The 18,867-nt window shown below is 51.7% G+C and overlaps 1 protein-coding gene across 30 annotated transcripts; it reads left to right on the top strand.

Annotated features, from left to right (window-relative positions):
* The first annotated feature begins 2,149 nt into the window (after window positions 1-2,149).
* Window positions 2,150-18,678, top strand: SH2D3A (SH2 domain containing 3A). Of its 30 annotated transcripts, none has more exons than XR_006694485.2 (11): window positions 2,150-2,275; window positions 6,485-6,621; window positions 9,606-9,955; window positions 10,930-11,006; window positions 15,586-16,070; window positions 16,170-16,285; window positions 16,477-16,651; window positions 16,739-16,850; window positions 17,201-17,386; window positions 18,082-18,368; window positions 18,485-18,678. XR_006694485.2 is itself a non-coding variant. In XM_045380700.2 (10 exons), the coding sequence occupies exons 2-10, from the start codon at window positions 6,553-6,555 to the stop codon at window positions 18,240-18,242; spliced, it is 1,731 nt and encodes a 576-aa protein (XP_045236635.2). In that variant the 5' UTR covers window positions 2,150-2,275; window positions 6,485-6,552; the 3' UTR covers window positions 18,243-18,678. The 30 variants fall into 30 exon arrangements, 19 of the variants coding, with proteins under 19 accessions (XP_045236635.2, XP_045236633.2, XP_045236636.2 ...); XR_010583241.1 differs by having other exon boundaries at window positions 18,482-18,678; XR_012428288.1 differs by having other exon boundaries at window positions 17,732-18,368.
* Window positions 18,679-18,867: the final 189 nt, after the last annotated feature.

Below are 18,867 nucleotides of genomic sequence, written 5' to 3'. Positions count from 1 at the left end.
GTTCAAGTGATTCTCCTGCCTCAGCCTCCCCAGTAGCTGGGATTACAGGCGCACGCCACCACACCCAGCTAATTTTGAATTTTTAGTAGAGACAGGGTTTTACCATGTTGGTCAGGCTGGTCTCAAACTCCTGACCTCAGGTGATCTGCCCACCTCCGCCTCCCAAAGTACTGGGCCCTCTTTTTAAATTATTATAACCACGAGGAGGCGCTAGACCTGGACAGGCCCATAGCCTCTGACTGTACCAATACTAGACCGATGGGAGATAAGGAAGAAACGTTCTTCTGCTCTTGAGCTTGGAGTCTCTTCCACATTGGCCAGGGCCGGTGGGGGGAGCCCAGTCTGGAAATTCCCTGCTTTGCAACCCTACAGCATCAAAACTTTTCATCCCCAAGCATCCTTGGCCCTCTAGGTCTCAATTTCCTCATCTGCAAAATGGTGGGTGAGTAACTTTCACTGCAAAGCAGCATCCTGGAGAAAGTAGGCATGCGAAGATTGAAAGGGAGGCAGACAGGATGAAACTCCGGAGCTCCGGGTTTGATTCTCGCCTCTACCACTTACAAGCCAGGTTAACTTGGGCAAATGGTTTAGCTGCCTTGTGCCTCAGTGTCTCCAGCTGGAAAATGGAAGTGATGAAAATACTACCTATCACCCTTACAGGGTGGTCTGTTTGAAAAGTAAAATAGAGGCCTCACACCTGTAACCCCAGCACTTTGGGAGGCCGAGGCAAGTGAATCACATGAGGTCAAGAGTTTGAGACCACTCTGGCCAACATGGTGAAACCCCGTCTCTACCAAAAATACAAAAATTAGCCTGTAATCCCAGCTACTCGGGAGGCTGCAGCAGGAGAATCGCTTGAACCTGGGAGGTGGAGGTTGCAGTGAGCTGAGATTGCTACCACTGCACTCCAGTCTGGGCAACGAGGGTGAAACTCCATCTCAAAAAGAAAAAAAAAAAAGCGAGTTGACAGAACAGCCCTGGTATACAGTAAGTGCTCAATAAATGTTAGCTGCTGCTACTGCTTTTCAGACTGTGGTTACTGGCTCAAGCACAGTGGCTCATGTCTGTAATCCCAGCGCTCTGGGAGGCCAAGGCAGGAAGATCGCATGAGCCCAGGAGTTCCAGAGCCTGGGCAGCATACTAAGACCCCATCTCTACAAAAAAATAAAATAAAATTAGCTGAGCGTGGTGGTGTGCACCTTTAGCCTCAGTTGCTTGGAAGGCTAAAGCAGGAGAATCGCTTCAGCCCAGGAAGTTGAGGCTACGGTGAGCTATGATCAGGCCACTGCGCTCTAGTCTGGGCAATATAGCAAGACACCGTCTCTACAAGACAAGACTGATGTTAATATGAGGAACTTATCAATAAACGTGGCCAAAGCGTCCTCTCTCTTGCACTAGGTCCCTGTCACCTTTTCTCTTGTTCATCTCCAGGCATCATGATGGAAGTCCCCCCTACCCTTCCTCCCACCTAGGAAACCACCTGAATGATTTGCCTTCCACCTCCCCCAAAGTCCCGCCCCCCTCCAGCGTGCTGTCACTGAAGGAAGCTGTCGCGTTTTCCCGGATATCTCTCCACAAAACCCGCCACCCAAATGGGGCTTCTTTCCGGAAAATCCAGGAGGGCGGTCTGGAGGAAGCGCACCCCTCCTTACGTCACAGCCGCCGCAGCTACCCCAGCCTGGCGTAAGAGCCCGAGGGAGTTGCCCTGCCCTGACCCAGAGCCTTGGCGGGGAAGGGAGAGAGATACCCCACCCCACCCCACCCTGGTACCAAAGGACCATGGGTGCTTGGGGCCGCCTGGGTGGAAGGGAGAGGCCGGGTTCTAAGGGGCGGGAACGTTGGGATGAAATTTGTTCTATTTCCTTAAGGGGCGGGGCTAAGAAGGAGGTGGTTGCGAGTGGGCGTAGTCACTCGGGTGGGCGTGGCTATGTACAAGGGGCGGGGCCATTGACAGGAAAAGATGCGCAGTGCTCCCCTAGTGGGCCGGTTCTATGGAGAAAGCAGTGCCACGCACAGGGGGCGTGGCTAGAAGCAAAAAAAATTGTTTCAAGGGGGCGGAGCAAGAGCCTGGGAAGTTAGTTTGAGGCGGGGCCTGCAGGGGGCGGGGCCTGCAGGAGCCGTGGTCAGGTAACTGGGCTGGGTTCCCACTAGGTGTGGTCTCGGAAGGCTGGGGCGGTGGCAACGTGGAGGGCGGGGGTGACAGCAGCCCCGAGCCCGCAGAGCCTCAGCTTCCGCCTGGTCCCAGCCTCGTGGGAGCCCCGCGGGTCCTGCCTAGGTGAGTGGAGCCCCAGGGCAGATCCAGAACCAAGATTATTGGGATGGGGCGTCCTCTCTTTCCAGGTGGGGCCATCGGCTCGCAGGGAGGATCTGGGGTAGAAGAGGTCGCCTCGCGAATGAGTGGGTCGCTGTGCATTACGCGTGTCGGTGTGCCCGGGCTCACCTGGGCGTGATCCCCTAAGTGTATTTCCTGTGCAGCACAGAAAGCCATTGTTTCCATTTTTGCCTGAGTGATCCTTTTAAACGGCGAATCAGATCGGGCTCCTCCTTTACTTAAAACCCTTGGGCAGTAGAGATTAAAATTCAAAGTCTACCAGTTTCTGCCCGGGCTCTCCTCCTGATCTCTCTAACATCGCTGCCCTCCTATCTGCTCCTTGCTCATGGTATTCCGGCTACACCATGCGCCTTGATGATGTAAAATATAAAAAGCAAGTCCACCTCACCTCCAGGCCTTTGCCCTTACTGTACCCCTCACCCAGACGACTCCTCGAAATCTTTGCCTAACTGCCTCCTTCTGTACTGAGGTCTCAGTTCCAATGTCACTTTATAGGAGAGGTTGTCCTGTCCAGCCTCCTTTATCACATCTCCCTGGCTTATCACTTTCATTGATAACTCTTAGAAATGGTCTGTCTTCTCCATTCATCTCGCGCTTGTTTGTGGTCTCTCTTGCCCAGCTGACTGCAAGCTCTGGAGGGTAGGGCGGTGCCAGGCTTTAATCTCCTTAGTCACTGTATCTCTAGGTTCTAGAACAGAGCCTGGTGCACAGCAAGTGCTCCAGCAATGTTCGTCCAATGTCAAAAGCGAGTCCTGCATACATCTGTGTTTGTATCGCCTGTGCTGGTGGTTCCCACCCTCCACATCCCTCCCCACACGTGGACACATGTTTATGATCCAACTGGAACATGAATAATTCCCTCTCCTCTCCCCATGCTTGGTCTGATGCCTGACTCTGCCCCCTTCTCTTCTGTGCCCGAATAAATGATCCCAAAGGACTCAGAGGCAGGAGAATGACTTAGTTGGCCTTTGGCTGACCTATGGCCACCCTGTGTCCCCAAACTAACCAGAACCTTGCCATTGACTCAACTTCACTCTCACTAAGGGAGACACAAGGCAGGAACTTGGGGTTGGGAGACTCTGAGACCGAGGCTAGCCCTGGTCCAGGTGACAAACAGGAAGTGCAAAGGCATTCCAAAGACACACCTGGCTTCAGGTATGCGGCACGGGCAGCTGGCTCCCTGCCCAGAGCTCCTCCCCTAAAGCCACCTCGGGCTAGTCTGGGAACTTCCTGCTGACTCAGGAGACAGAAATTTCTCTGCAGACCCTACCAGACCCAGAAGACTTTGCAGGGCTGCGGGGAGAGCTTGCAGGAGAGTAAGAAGCAGATTATCTCCTTCTGGACCATTCAGAGAAATCTCCCCCACCAGACAGACACCTGAGACACACTGGCCCTGAGGCCTGTGAGATTATCAGGAAACTACCAAAATGTCTGAGATCTAAATTCGATCATCATGATGACCAAATATATGGGCTCTGAAATACAAGGACCTGCAAAGGCAACATTGCTGTTTGCTGACATTGCTACAAAATGTGACCTTCTAAAAATCTTAACCCTGGGTTACATTTTTTTTCCCCCCCGAGATGGAGTCTTGCTTGGTCGCCCAGGTTGGAGTACAGTGGTGTGATCTCGGCTTACTGCAGGATCCACCTCCCGGGTTCAAGCGATTCTCTCGCCTCAGCCTCCTGAGTAGCTGGGACTACCACCATGCCTGGCTAATTTTTGTATTTTTAGTAGAGACGGGGTTTCACTGTGTTGGCCAGGCTGGTCTCAAACTCTTGACCTCGGATGATCCACCCGCCTCTACCTCCCAAAGTGCTAGGATTACAAGAGTGAGCCACTGCGCCTGGCCCCGCCAGTGCTGCATTCTAAAGCAAAAAATAGGGGTTAGATTTGCACCTATCCTGAGAACCTCTGAGTGTGCGCATAGGTTGCCGAGAAGCCATGGACCTTTGTAAGTTAAATTCCCCCTGATTGGGATGTTTTTTCACCCAGTCACCTGGCACACTCCCCAGAATTCCTTCCAGACTTTACTCAATGAGACCTTCCCTGGCCACATAGTCAAAAATGTTCACCCAGCCTGGGCAACATGGCAAGACCCGATATATATATATATATATATATATTTAAAAATATATATATATATATATTTTTTAAAAAATATATATATATATATATAAATTAGCCAGGCATGGCCAGGCACAGTGGCTCATGCTGGTAATCCTAGTGCTTTGGGAGGCTGAGGCAGCTGGATCACCTGAGGTCAGGAGTTCGAGAGCAGCCTGGCCAACATGGAGAAACCCCATCTCTACTACTACAGGCTCAAGCCTGTAATCCCAGCACTTTGGGAGGCCGAGACGGGCCGATCACGAGGTCAGGAGATCGAGACCATCCTGGCTAACACGGTGAAACCCCCGTCTCTACTAAAAAAATACAAAAAACTAGCCAGGCGAGGTGGCAGGCGCCTGTAGTCCCAGCTACTCGGGAGGCTGAGGCAGGAGAATGGCGTAAACCTGGGAGGTGGAGCTTGCAGTGAGCTGAGATCCGACCACTGCACTTCAGCCTGGGTGACAGAGTGAGACTCCATCTCAAAAAAAAAAAAAAAAGGCCAGGCACGGTGGCTCAAGCCTGTAATCCCAGCACTTTGGGAGGCCGAGACGGGCGGATCACGAGGTCAGGAGATCGAGACCATCCTGGCTAACACGGTGAAACCCCGTCTCTACTAAAAAAATACAAAAAAAAAACTAGCTGGGCGAGGTGGCGGGCGCCTGTAGTCCCAGCTACTCAGGAGGCTGAGGCAGGAGAATGGCGTGAACCCGGGAGGCAAAGCTTGCAGTGAGCCGAGATCTGGCCACTGCACTCCAGCCTGGGCGGCAGAGCGAGACTCCGTCTCAAAAAAAAAAAAAAAATTTTTTTAAATTAGCCAGGCATGGTGTCACATGCCTGTAGTCCCAGCTACTCAGGAGGCTGAGGCACAAGAATTGCCTGAACCCAGGAGGTGGAAGTTTCAGTGAGTTGAGATCACACCACTGCACTCCAGCCTGGGCAACAGAGTGAGACTCGGTCTCAAAAAAAAAAAAAAATTAGCCAGGTACAGTGGCCCATGCTCGTAGTCCCAGCTACTCAGAAGGATGAGTGGGAGGATCACTTGAGCCCAGGAGGTCAAGGCTGCAATGAGCTGTGATTGCACCACCGCACTCCAGCCTGGGCAACAAAGCAAGACCCTGTCTCAAAAAAAAAAAAAAAAAGTGTTCACCCCAGCACCTGTACTTTCATTATATCCCATCCACGGTTTAGTTTTTTTGTCTAGAACTCACTCATGTACACCATCATCTAGTTCATTTCTGAAGTGCCTCTCCCCAGTAGAATGTCAGTTCCCAAGACCAGAGATTTCCATCGGTTTTGTTCAATGCTATGTCTCTAGGGACTAGAACAGAGCCTGGGACCCCATAGGTGCTCAATAAATGTGGGTTCAGTGAATTCATTAATTACATTTCTGCAAGATGGGGTGGCATGATGTCATCATCAGTCATGTTTCTTTCTTCATAAAAATTGCATTATATTTGGAACAGGCACGATGGTGACATCTGTCATCTCCACTACTTGAGAGGCTGAGGCTAGAGGATTCCTTGAGCCCAGGAATTCAAGGCTAAAGTGTGCTATGATCACACCTGTGAATAGGCACTGCACTCCAGCCTGGGCACCACAGTGAGACCTCTCTCTTTAAATGTAAAAAAAGTCTGGGTGCGGTGGCTTGTGCCTGTAATCCCAGCACTTTGGGGAGGCTGAGGCGGGTGGATCACCTGAAGTCAGGAGTTCAAGACCAGCCTGGCCAACATGGAGAAACCCTGTCTCTACTAAAAATACAAAAAATAATAATAATAAAAATAAATTAGCTGGGTGTGGTGGTGCATGCTTGTAATCCCAGCTACTTGGGAGGCTAAGGCAGGAGAATCGCTTGAACCCAGGAGGCAGAGGTTGCAGTGAGCCAAGATCACACCATTGCGCTCCAGCCTGGGTGACAGAATGAAACTCTGTCTCAAAAAAAAAAAAAAAAAAAAAAGATTTGATGGAGCTGTCTCCAAAATTAAGAAGAGGATAGAAGAAGCTGACCCAGACACTCAAGCAGGGCTAATTATTCCCATTTTACAGATGTGGAAGACTGAGGCCTGTTGCAAGTGCAGAGCTCAGCCCTTGAACCCTCTGTCCCCAAGAGCTCCATGCAGGTGCCACAGGATGGAGAAGACCTTGCTGGCCAACCCTGGTACCACGGCCTCCTGTCCCGCCAGGTACCACCCACAGCAAGGCCTCGGCACCATCTGGTGGGGAGTCTCTCCCACCCTTGCTGAGGACTCCTGGGTCCCTGGATGAGGGACTTAGTGCCAAGGTCTACTGGGACAGATGGCAGAGGGCTGGGGACTGTCTTGAAGGTTGGCTGGTTGGGGACTGTCACTATATTTAAATTATCACTTTCTTTGGGATGATGAGATTGGTGATGAAGCTTAAGGAGAGTCCTAATGCCCCCCAAACCACTCTTGGCTCAGGTTGTCTCTCCCTCTGAACTCCATCTACCTCCTGGTATTTCCCTCTAAATCTGAGGCTCCTGAGCCAGGCATGGTGGCTCACGCCTGTAATCCTAACACTTTGAGAGGCCAAGGCAGGTGGATCACTTGAAGTCAGGAGTTCAAGACCAGCCTGAACAACATGGTGAAACCACATCTCTACTAAAAATACCAAAATTAGCCAGACGTGGTGGTATGCGCCTGTAGTCCCAGCTACTTGGGAGGCTGAGGCAGGAGAATCTCTTGAACCCAGGAGGCAGAGGTTGTAGTGAGCCAAAATTGTGCCACTGCACTCCAGACTGGGTGACAGAGTAAGACTCTGTCAAAAACATAAATAAACAAACAAATAAATCTGAGGCTCCCACCTCCATCTGAAACTCAGTTGTCACCTCCAAAAATTCTGGGACCCTGAGCATCTAATGAAATCATGAGAAGCAGTATAGCTTAATAGTTAAAAGCCCGGGCCGGGCGCGGTGGCTCAAGCCTGTAATCCCAGCACTTTGGGAGGCCAAGGCGGGTGGATCACGAGGTCAGGAGATCGAGACCATCCTGGCTAACACGGTGAAACCCCGTCTCTACTAAAAATAAAAAAAATTAGCCGGGCATGGTGGCGGGCGCCTGTAGTCCCAGCTGCTCGGGAGGCTGAGGCAGGAGAATTGGTGTGAACCCGGGAGGCGGAGCTTGCAGTGAGCCGAGATCCGGCCACTGCACTCCAGCCCGGGCCACAGACAGAGACTCCGTCTCAAAAAAAAAAAAAAAAAAAAAGTTAAAAGCCCATAATCTAGACCCAGACACCCTAGGTTCAAATCCAAACCCTACAACTTATATTGTGTGTGACCTTGGGCAGGGTATTTGACCTCTCTGGGCCTCAGTCTCCCCATCTTTAACATAGGGATAGCAGGCCAGGCATGTTGGCTCATGCTTGTAATCCCAGCACTTTGGGAGGCTGAGGCAGGAGGATCACTTGAGGTTAGGAGTCCCAAACCAGTCTGGGCAACATAGCAGAACTCTGTCTCTACAAAAAAAAAGAAAAAATACAAAAATTAGCCAGGCATAGGTGGCATGTAACTGTTGTCCCAACTACTCAGGAGGCTGAGATGGGAGGATTGCTTAAGCCCAGGAGGTCAAGGCTGTGGGTGAGCCATGATTGCTCCACTGCACTCAGCCTGGGCAATCGAGAGAGATCTTGACTCAAAAAAAAAAAAAAAAAAAAGGCTGGAAAAAAAAATGGGCCAGGCATGGTCACTCATGCCTGTAATCCCAGCACTTTGGGAGGCCGAGGCAGGTGGATCACCTGAGGTCAGCAGTTCGAGACCAGCCTGACCAATATTATGAAACCCCATCTCTACTAAAAATACAAAAAATTAGCCGAGCATGGTGGCACGTGCCTGTAATCCCAGCTACTCAGGAGGCTGAGACAGGAGAATCGCTTGAACCTGGGAGGCAGAGGTTGCAGTGAGCCGAGATCGTGCCATTGCACTCCAGCCTGGGCACCAAGAGTAAAACTCCGTCTCAAAGAAAAAAAAAGAAAAAAGGTATAATAATACCTACCACCCTTGTTACAGGAATTACAGGAGTTAATACCCTTTACATTTAAAGCAGTGCTTGACATATAGTAAGGGTTACACGTGTGTCTGCTACATCTATTATTCAGTGCCCAGACTCCACATTCACCTCTACTTTGCCTGTCTCTGGGGTCCTGGCCTTTCTGCCTGCTGCCCCACACCATTTTTTTTTTTTTTTTTTTTTTTTGGGGACATGATCTCGCTCTGTCACCCATGCTGGAATGCAATGGCTCCGTCTCGGTTCACTGCAACCTCTGCCTCCTGGGTTCAAGCAATTCTCCCACCTCAGCCTCCTGAGTAGCTGGAATGACAGGTGCACACCACCACGCCCAGCTAATTTTTATATTTTTTGGTAAAGACAGGGTTTTGCCATGTTGCCCAGGCTGGTCTCAAACTCCTGATGTCAAGTAATCTGCCTGCCTCAGCCTCCCAAAGTGCTGGCATTACAGGTGTGAACCACTGTGCCCCACCCTTCCTACCCTATTCTGACACCAGCCACCACAGCTAGCATAAGACTGCTTGCAAATGTTTATAAAAGAGGGGGCCCCAATCTGGAAGCATCCAGCTAATGGCGTCTCTTGAAGCCATATTTGCATAACAAGCCCAGTGCATTTACCAAATTGGATGTTGCATCGGTCAGCATCACCTAGTGGCTAGTTACAAACATTCCCAATATATCACCAGCTAAACACAGTCAATATGTTAATGTCATAGTCCAAGGTGGTTGAGAAGTGGAGATGCAAAGCTCCATAAATCAGTCGGGAGCCAAGTGTATCATGTAGTTCTGTCATCCCTCAGGGCTTTGGGGATATCAGCTGACAGATAGGGGACAGAACCTACAAGACTGTGCAGGAGGGTTTTATGGACCAGGTCTGGATATTTCCCATAGCCCTTCTACCCCACATCCCATTGGCCAGTTATCACATGACAACCCTAGCTGCAAGGGAGCCTGGGAAATGTAGTCTACATAGGTGCCAGCAGAATAGGGGACAGAACTTGGTGTGAAACTTCCCAGTCTTTGTCTGCCACAGAAGTTTCACTGGGGTAGCTTTTCTTGGGTGGTGGGGGTGATGATGGGGGGAGACACCATTAACCACTGCTCTGGGCTCATTCTTAATTCCTCTGCCCCCTGACCTCCATCCACAGAAGGCTGAAGCTCTTCTTCAGCAAGATGGTGACTTCCTGGTTCGTGCCTCTGGGTCTCGTGGGGGCCACCCCGTGATCTCCTGCCGCTGGCGGGGCTCAGCCCTCCATTTCGAGGTGTTTCGTGTGGCCCTGCGTCCCCGGCCAGGCCGACCCACAGCTCTCTTTCAGCTGGAGGATGAGCAGTTCCCCAGCATGCCCGCTCTGGTTCACAGTTATGTGACAGGCAGGCGCCCACTGTCCCAGGCCACAGGGGCTGTGGTCTCCAGGCCTGTGACTTGGCAGAGGCCTCTGCGACGCAGCTTTAGCGAGGACACCCTGATGGATGGCCCAGCTCGGACAGAGCCTCTCAGGTACTCACAGTCTCCCTGCCTCCTTAAGAACACCCAGCACTCTCAGGGTTTTCCAACTCTATGGTTGACTTTCTTTTTTTTTTTTTTAGACTGAGTCTCACTCTGTTGCCCAGGCTGGAGTGCAGTGGTGTGATCTCAGCTCACTGCAACCTCCACCTCTCAGGTTCAAGCGATTCTCCTGCCTCAGCCTCCCAAGTAGCTGGGATTACAGGAGTGCACCACCACGCCCAGCTAATTTTTTTATTTTTTTGTTTTTTATTTCTTTCTTGAGTCAAAGTCTCACTCTGTTGCCCAGGCTGGAGTGCAATGGCACGATCTCAGCTCACTGCAACCTCCGCCTCCCGGGTTTAAGCGATTCTCCTGTCTCAGCTTCCCGAGTAGCTGGGATTACGGGAGTGCACCACCATGCTAGCTAATTTTTCGTATTTTTAGTAGAAACAGGGTTTCACCATGTTGGCCAGGCTGGTCTCAAACTCCTGACCTCAAGTGATCCACCTGCCTCGGCCTCCCAAAGTGCTGGGATTACAGGCATGAGCCACCACGCCAGGCTAATTTTTTGTATTTTTAGTAGAGACAGGGTTTCACCCTGTTGGCCAGGCTGGTCTCAAACTCCCGACCTGAAGTGATCCACCCGCCTCGGCCTCCCATAGTGCTGGGATTACAGGTGTGAGCCACCGCGCCTGGCCTTGGTTGAGTTTTGAGGCCCGAACGTTTTTAGTTGTGGGGGAGGAGGTGGAGATGTCGTGTGCATCGTAGGATGTTGAGCAGCATTTCTGAGCTCCATCCAACTAGATGCTACTAGTCGTGACAACTAAAGATGTCTCCACACGTTGCTAAGAGTCCCCTGGACGTAGGTCACCTTGGGTGGTTGAGACTCACTGGTACAGAGTAACTGGACACAGGGTTTTCCAGATATTGGTGAGGGACACTCTGCTTAGGTGGGGACTACAGGTCTCTCCCACTCTGTCCCCCAGGGCAAGGAAGTGGAGCAACAGTCAGCCTGCAGATTTGGCACATATGGGACAGTCAAGAGAAGACCCCACTGGGATAGGTGAGTGTCTACCAGAACGGCCTGTGGTTCAGGGATTGGCTTTGCAACTCACCGCCTAAGAGATCTTAGTCAGGTGCAGGAACCTGTTGGAGCCTCAATTTCTTGCTTTAGAAAATGATGACAATCGCGATGACTTGAAACACTCAGGGACTTTGTGGGTGCTTAAAATGTGTGTTTACAAGGCTGAGCACAGTGGCTCATGCCTGTCATCCCAGCACTTTGGGAGGCCGAGGCTGGTGGATCATTTGAGGTCTGGCCAACGTGGTGAAACTCCATCTCCACTAAAAACACAAAATTAGCCGAGCATGGTGGCATGCACCTGTAATCCCAGCTACTCGGGAGGCTGCAGCAGGAGAATTGCTTGAACCCGGGAGGCGAAGGTTGCAGTGAGCCGAGATGATGCCACTGCACTCCAGCCTGGGTGACAGAACAAAACTCCATCTCAAAAAAAAAAAAAAAAAAAAAAAGGGTGTTTACAATTATTCCAAGGAGCTGTACCTGTTCTGACCACAGCTTACCTTGCTAACAACTTCTGCTACATACCCTCCTCATGCTAGTCACACAGCCCTCCTTGCAGTTGTTCGAACCCTCAGGCTTTTATTCCTGCCTTGGGGCCTTTGTACTTTACATTTCCACCAGTGACACAAACATTCTCATTCCCCTAATTTTTTCCTGAATGGCTCCTCTCCATCCAGGGTAAGTTCCTCAAAGCAGTTGAGTCTGACAGTCTTACCTAAAGGAAGACTCACCTGAATGCCCCCTCATGCTCCTTTTTTCCCATCCTTCTCCCAACCCCATTCAACATGAGCCCTTCCTGCATCCCAGGCCCTGCACAGAGGGCTAGGATACATCAGTGAACCAGAAAGACACAAAGATACCTGCCCGGTGGGAGCCAACAGTCTATGAAAGGACAACAAACCAGGAACCACAGAAATAAGGCAATTTTGTTTGCTTCAAGTTGAAAATCAAAACACAGTAAGGGAAGGCCAGGCACAGTGGCTCAGGCCTGTAATCCCCAGCACTTTGGGAGGCCGAGGTGGGTGGATCACCTGAAGTCAGGAGTTCGAGACCAGCCTGGCCAACATGGAGAAACCCTGTCTCTACTAAAACTACAAAAATTAGCCGGGTGTGGTGGTGCACGCCTGTAATCCCAGCTAGTCAGGAGGCTGAGGCATGAGAATTGCTTGAACCCAGGAGGCGGAGGTTGCCATGAGCCAAGATCGCGCCATTGCACTCCAGCCTAGACAACAGAGTGAGACTCTGTCTCAAAAAAATAAAAAATAAATAATAAATAATAATAAAACAGCAAGGGAAGGGTGAGGTGGCTCAGGTCTGTAATCCTAGCACTTTGGGAGGCCGAGGTGGGTGGATCACTTGAGGTCAGGAGTTCGAGACTAGCCTCGCCAACATGGTGAAAACGCATCTCTACTAAAAAAAAAAAAAAAAATTAGCCAGGTGTGGTGGCATATGCCTGTAATCCCAGCTACTCAGGAGGCTGAGGCAGGAGAATTGCTTGAACCTGGGAGGTGGAGGTTGCAGTGAGCCGAGATTACGCCACCGCACTCCAGCCTGGGCGACAGAGTGAGACTCTGTCTCAAAAAAACCAAAACAAACAAAAAACAGAGTAAGGGAGATAGGGACTATAAAGATGGAGATATGTATTGTAATTTTATTTTATATTTGTTTGTCTGTTTGTTTATTTGTTTATTTATTTTTGAGATAGAGTTTTGCTCTTGTTGCCCAGGCTGGAGTGCAATGGCGCAATATCAACTCACTGCAACCTCCACCTCCTGGGTTCAACCAATTCTCCTGCCTCAGCCTCCTGAGTAGCTGAGATTACAGGCATGTGCACCATGCCCTGCTAATTTTGTATTTTTAGTAGAGATGGAGTTTCACCATTTTGGTCAGGCTGGTCTTCAAACTCCTGACCTTAGGCGATCTACCTACCTCGAACTCCCAAAGTGCTGGGATTACAGGCGTGAGCCATTGCACCCAGGCAAGCAATTTTAAATAGTAGACAGGAAAGGCCCCATTGCAGAAAAAAATAAAATTGAAGGAAATGAGGGAGGGAACAAGGTGGATAACTGGGGGATAACCAGGCAGGAGGAAGAGGCAGTGCAAAGGCTCTCGGGGCAGAACAAGAATTTAAGATGTTAGGCCAGGCACAGTGGCTCACATCTGTAATCCCAGCACTTTGGGAGGCCCAGGCGGGCAGATCACAAGGTCAGAAGATCGAGACCCTCCTGAGTAACACGGTGAAACCCTGTCTCTACTAAAACTTCAAAAAACTAGCCGGGCGAGGTGGCGACGCCTGTAGTCCCAGCTACTCAGGAGGCTGGGGCAGGAGAATGGTGTGAACCCGGGAGGCGGAGCTTGCAGTGAGCCAAGATCACGCCACTGCACTCCAGCCTGGGCGACAGAGCGAGACTCCGTCTCAAAAAAATAAAAATAAAAAAAATTTAAGCTGTTCATTCAACCAAAAAATAAGTGGGTAGCTGGGCGTAATGTTGCACCCCTGTGGTCCTAGCTACTTGGAAGGTTGAAGCAGGAGGATACTTGAGCCCAGGAAGTCAAGGCTGCAGTGAGCCGTGATTGCACCATTGCACTCCAGCCTGGGCCACAGAGGGTGAGACCCTGTCTCAAATTTTAAAAGAAAGAAGAAAAGAAAGGGCCGGGTGCAGTGGCTTATGCCTGTAATCCCAGCACTTTGGGAGGCCGAGGCAGGCGGATCACGAGGTCAAGATCAAGACTATCCTGGTCAACATGGTGAAACCCCATCTCTACTAAAAATACAAAAATTAGCTGAGTGTGGTGGTGCCTGTAGTCCCAGCTACTCAGGAGGCTGAAGCAGGAGAATCACTTCAACCTGGGAGGCAGAGGTTGCAATAAGCTGAAATGGCGCCACTGCACTCCAGCCTGGTGACAGAGTGAGACTCCGTCAAGAAAGAAAAGAAAGGAAGGAAGGAATGAAGGGAGGGAGGGAGGGAGGGAAGGAGGGACAGATGAGTGTAGCTGAAGCAGAGGGAATGAGGGGAGAGTCAGAGAGAGAGACCCTGGGACTCAGATTCTGAGGATTTTTCAGCTACAGTGAGCACTTTGGACCTTAATTAACTCAGAGTGAGCCAGGCACTGTTGGATGGTTTCAAGTTCCTAGAAAAGAGCCTATTCAAAGGCATGGTAAATACAGTCTCCCAAAAGTCTTAGTACAGTTTTAAGTACTAATAGTCCAGGAGGTCAACATGCCACCAACTTACAAATGACATCATTTAAAAGTTTAGGATGAGGGGAGGGGACTGAGAGGAGGGATCCAGTAGGTGCAGCAAAAACCACCATGGCACACGGATACTCGTGTAACCAACCTACACATTCTGCACGTGTATCCTGTTTTTTGTTGTTGTTGCTTTTTTGTTTGTTTAGAAGAAATAAAAAAGAAAAAAAAGAAAAAGAAAGTTTAATAAGCTTGGTTTCTTTGATACTTATCTGAGTGTCATACCATACATGGTTTGGTTGTGAATTTTTTATACTTTCTGCCTCTCTATAGATATCTGTATTAATTATATATATTTATATAGATATATCTATGGAGAGATATTATATATATTATCATAAAAAAGAAAAGTAAAATATCTATCATATATAAATGTAATTATATATAATATATAGGGCAACATTATATATTTAATGTTAATTTTTATATACTTAAGTATATATTATATATTTATATAATATATAGATATCTATCTGTATAGATATGACATAGAGAGATATATCTATACTTAATTATAGATACATAGATATCTTTTTTTTTTTTCGAGATAGGGTCTCACTCTGTCATCCAAGCTGGAGTGCAGTGGTGCAGTCATACCTCACTGCAGCCTCTGGCTCAAGTGATCCTCCCACCTCAGCCTCCCAAGTAGCTGGGACCACAGGTGCATGCCATCATACCAGCTAATTTTCTAACTTTTTGTAGAGACAAGATCTTGTTATGTTGCCCAGACTGGTCTGGAATCCCCAGCCTCAAGCGATCCTCTCACCTTGACTCCTCCCAAAATGCTGAGATTACAGGCATCAACCACCACCTTCATCCTTTCCTTTGAAAAAAAATTTAATTTCGTGGGGTCACTGCTTACCATCTTTCAGTCAGAGGGGCAAAAACAAAGAATTCAAATTTAAAATGTAGTATTCAGAATTCATAGGGTCAGGCAAGGTGGCTCATGCCTGTGATCCCAGCACTTTGGGAGGCCAAGGAGGGAGGCTTGCTTGAGACTAGGAATTCCACACCAGTCCACCAGTCTGGGCAACTGAGTGAGATCCCATCTCTATAAAATAAAATAAAAATTTTTTTAAAAGAATTTACAGAACGATAGAGATGCCAAAGTTTTCCAACCATGTGTAAGCATGTTAGCATTTCTACTGTTGAGGTTGTTGAAATTCAAAACTGCCCCTGGATAGGTTGGGATACCCCATTATTGGAATGAGTGGATGGATCAGGTGGGTAGTAGCCCATGAAGCTCTCACCCCCGCCCATTCAGCAATCTTCTCTGTGTATTCCCATTGGCCCCTCTTGTATGATCTCCAGAAGCCTTCGCCATGCCCGTATCTGCCTTGCCCCGAACTGGCAGTGACCCCGTGTTGCTGAAGGCCCCTGCTCCCCTGGGAACTGTTGCCAACAGTCTCAGAGCCTCCGATGGGCAGCTTCAAGCCAAGGCACCAGCGAAGCCTCCCCGGACACCCTCCTTCGAACTTCCTGAAGCCTCTGAACGTCCCCCAACGTACTGCGAGCTGGTGCCCCGAGTACCCTGTGTCCAGGGAACGTCCCTGAGCCAAAGCTGCCCAGAGCCAGAGGCCCCATGGTGGGAGGCCGAGGAGGATGAGGAGGAAGAGAACAGATGTTTTACAAGACCACGGGCTGAGATCTCTTTCTGCCCCCCTGATACCCCCTCCTGCCTCCTGGGCCCCCAGAATCGGCCCCTGGAACCCCAAGTCCTGCATACTCTCCGTGGCCTGTTCCTGGAACACCATCCTGGGAGCACTGCCCTTCACTTGCTATTGGTAGACTGCCAGGTGGGTCACCTGCTGAGATGCTCCTCCCCAGGCCCAGGGCAAGACCCCACCATACCTACATAATCACACTTCACCTGACTTCCCCATTCCCTTCCGCAGGCCACAGGCCTCCTGGGAGTGACCAGGGTTCAGCGGGACAACATGGGGGTCTCATCTGGCCTGGAGCTGCTCACTCTTCCCCATGGATGTCGCTTGAGGTTGGAACTGCTAGAGAGGTGAGCCAGCCGCTTGGAATCTTGGCTGGGGAAGGCCAATTCCCCCCGACTTCCGAAAGTCTCCAAACAACTCCCCACTCATGGTTCCCCAGGGAAGAAGGGAGATGGGGCAATGCCACATCCTATCCCCCCTCACCCCTGCATTACAAACCTCCCCACTGCCCCCAGACCCTTGCCCTCCGCTTCTGCAGGCATGAGACACTGGCGCTGGCCGGGGCACTGGCAGTGCTGGGCTGCTCGGGGCCGCTGGAGGAGCGCGCAGCCGCACTGAGGGGCCTGGTAGAGCTGGCGCTGGCGCTGCGGCCAGGGGCAGCGGGGGACCTGCCTGGGCTGGCTGCGGTCATGGGCGCCCTGCTCATGCCCCAGGTTCGTGCGGAGCAGGGAGTGGAGGAAGCTGGAGTGCGGGTGAGTGGGAAGACAGGAGAGGAGGCATGCGCAGGTCTCTTCTCCCAGGTGTCCCGGTTGGAGCACACGTGGCGCCAGCTCCGAAGGAGCCACACGGAGGCTGCGCTGGCCTTTGAACAGGAGCTGAAGCCGCTGATGCGGGCTCTGGATGAGGGCGCTGGTGAGTGAAGGTCTGGGGCTTGGCATCCTCCGGGGGCCCAGACCAAATTTAACAGAAATCTTAATCTAGTCCTATGCCCTGTTCCTACATCAGTTCTAGGCCCTGCCCTCCACACGAGACTTTTCCTAGGCCACGCCCCCTTACCAGCCTTGATCCCAGCCCCTTTCCCTAGGCCCCGCCCCTTCGCCATAGACCCCGCCCCCCATACGGGGCTTGTGATCCTGGCCCCTGTCCACAGACCCCGCTGTCGCTCAATCCTAAGCCCCGCCCTTGCATCTGTCCTAGGTTCCATCTCTGCCCCATGCCCTATCTACAGCCCCAAACCCAGATCAGACCCTCCCCCTCCGCAGGACCCTGCGACCCCGGCGAGGTGGCGCTGCCGCACGTGGCACCCATGGTGCGCCTGCTGGAGGGCGAGGAAGTCGCAGGTCCGCTGGATGAGAGCTGCGAGCGGCTGTTGCGCACCCTGCACGGGGCGCGTCACATGGCCCGGGACGCACCCAAATTCCGCAAGGTGGCAGCCCAGCGCCTGCGAGGTGAGCGTTCCCTCTGCTCTGTACTGCAGACTTCAGATCCGGCAAGCTCTGGCCGGACCCCCAAACCCAACCTGTCCCAGGAAGGGAGCCTCTCGCCACGCCTCCCGGAGCCCCACCCAAACTGGGACGTCTCCACTCCAGGAAGGTTCTCACCCCAAGCAAACGCTGCTTCCAGCGGTATTGATAGGAACAGGGCCGTCTACCTCAAAGCGGGCTGTCCTGCCCCCAGAGCCACCTCCGCGGGTCCCCACTCCCCCTTCCCACCTAGAACGATCCCGCACCCCAGGGATCCCGATCTCGAGGAACGCCCTGCTCCCTCCAAACGATTCCTCCCTCCTATCCTAGGGCAGCCCAGCCGACAAGATCCCCCACCTTCCCCGACAACCTGGGATCCCGCCACCGGTGCAGACCCACGTCCAGGCACAGCCCCTAAGGCGGGACCCCCAGGATCTGGCACCTGGAACAGGCCACCCCCTTGCACTCTAGTAGAGCCCCTCAGGCACCCCACCCCCATTCCTGCAGAGGGCTGGAAGCCCCCTCCCCTCTGACCCCGCCTAGTCATCCCGCAGGTGGGGCAAGTCCCTCCCGGGCCGCTGTTGGGTCAAAGTCCTCAGGGGAAAGGCAGGTGCGGGAGGTTGGGAGGGGCGAGGCGGGCGCCTGGGCCCCGCCCCCAGCCCACCTGACCTTGTTTCCAGGATTCCGGCCTAACCCAGAGCTGAGGGAGGCCCTGACCACCGGCTTCCTGCGGAGGCTGCTCTGGGGTAGCCGGGGCGCGGGAGCTCCGCGCGCTGAACGCTTTGAGAAGTTCCAGCGCGTCCTCGGCGTCCTGTCACAGCGCCTGGAGCCTGACAGCTGAGAGCGCAGACCCCTTTCTTCACACCCGGGACCCCCAGGTTTTTGAAGACCCCGGAAGAGACCAAAGGAGTCGTCCCAGGCTCCTCACGTCCTCAGGCGGAAACCTGCCCTGTGCCTCACAGCAGAGGTGGGGAGGGCAGTCAGGGTCATCCGGGGCATGGTGAACATGTGACCTGCAGACCTGGCATCAGAGGCCAGAGTTCAAATGTGACTCCGCTTCTTAAAAGCTGTGATTTCTAGCAGATCACTTCACCTCTCTGTGTCTGCCTTTAACAAAATCATGGCTGTGCAGCAGCTCAGGCCTGTAATCTCAGCACTTTGGGAGGCCGAGGCGGAAGGAAGGCTTGAGGCCAGGAGTTCAAGACCAGCCAGGGCAACATGGTGAGACCTCATCTCTACAAAAACTGAAAAATAAAAAACTTTTACAAAATGTAAAAGTTGAGGCTGTGTACTTTCTAAGAATTGTGGCTGGGAATGAGACCGCAGGTGGAGAATGCCTGGCACACAGTAGGTCCTCAATAAGTGCTACCCATTCTCAGAAGCTGCACTGCATTCAGAAGGGATGAAACTTGGTGTCCCGGCCGGGCGCGGTAGCTCACACCCATAATCCCAGCACTTTGGGAGGC

This window comes from Macaca fascicularis, chromosome 19 (assembly GCF_037993035.2).
Source record: "Macaca fascicularis isolate 582-1 chromosome 19, T2T-MFA8v1.1".
Taxonomy (NCBI): domain Eukaryota; kingdom Metazoa; phylum Chordata; class Mammalia; order Primates; family Cercopithecidae; genus Macaca; species Macaca fascicularis.
The sequence above is the reverse complement of the archived record's forward strand: the minus strand, read 5'-3'. Positions and strand labels throughout refer to the sequence as shown.

What these genes read in the sequence shown, in the direction of transcription:
- SH2D3A (XM_045380699.3), top strand. Translation starts at nt 6,553, where the DNA reads ATGCAGGTGCCACAGGATGGAGAAGACCTTGCTGGCCAACCCTGGTAC. An exon ending in ACGGCCTCCTGTCCCGCCAG is followed by an intron (nt 6,622 to 9,605) that starts GTACCACCCACA and finishes CTCCATCCACAG; the next exon opens with AAGGCTGAAGCTCTTCTTCA. An exon ending in AGGTTGGAACTGCTAGAGAG is followed by an intron (nt 16,286 to 16,476) that starts GTGAGCCAGCCG and finishes CCGCTTCTGCAG; the next exon opens with GCATGAGACACTGGCGCTGG.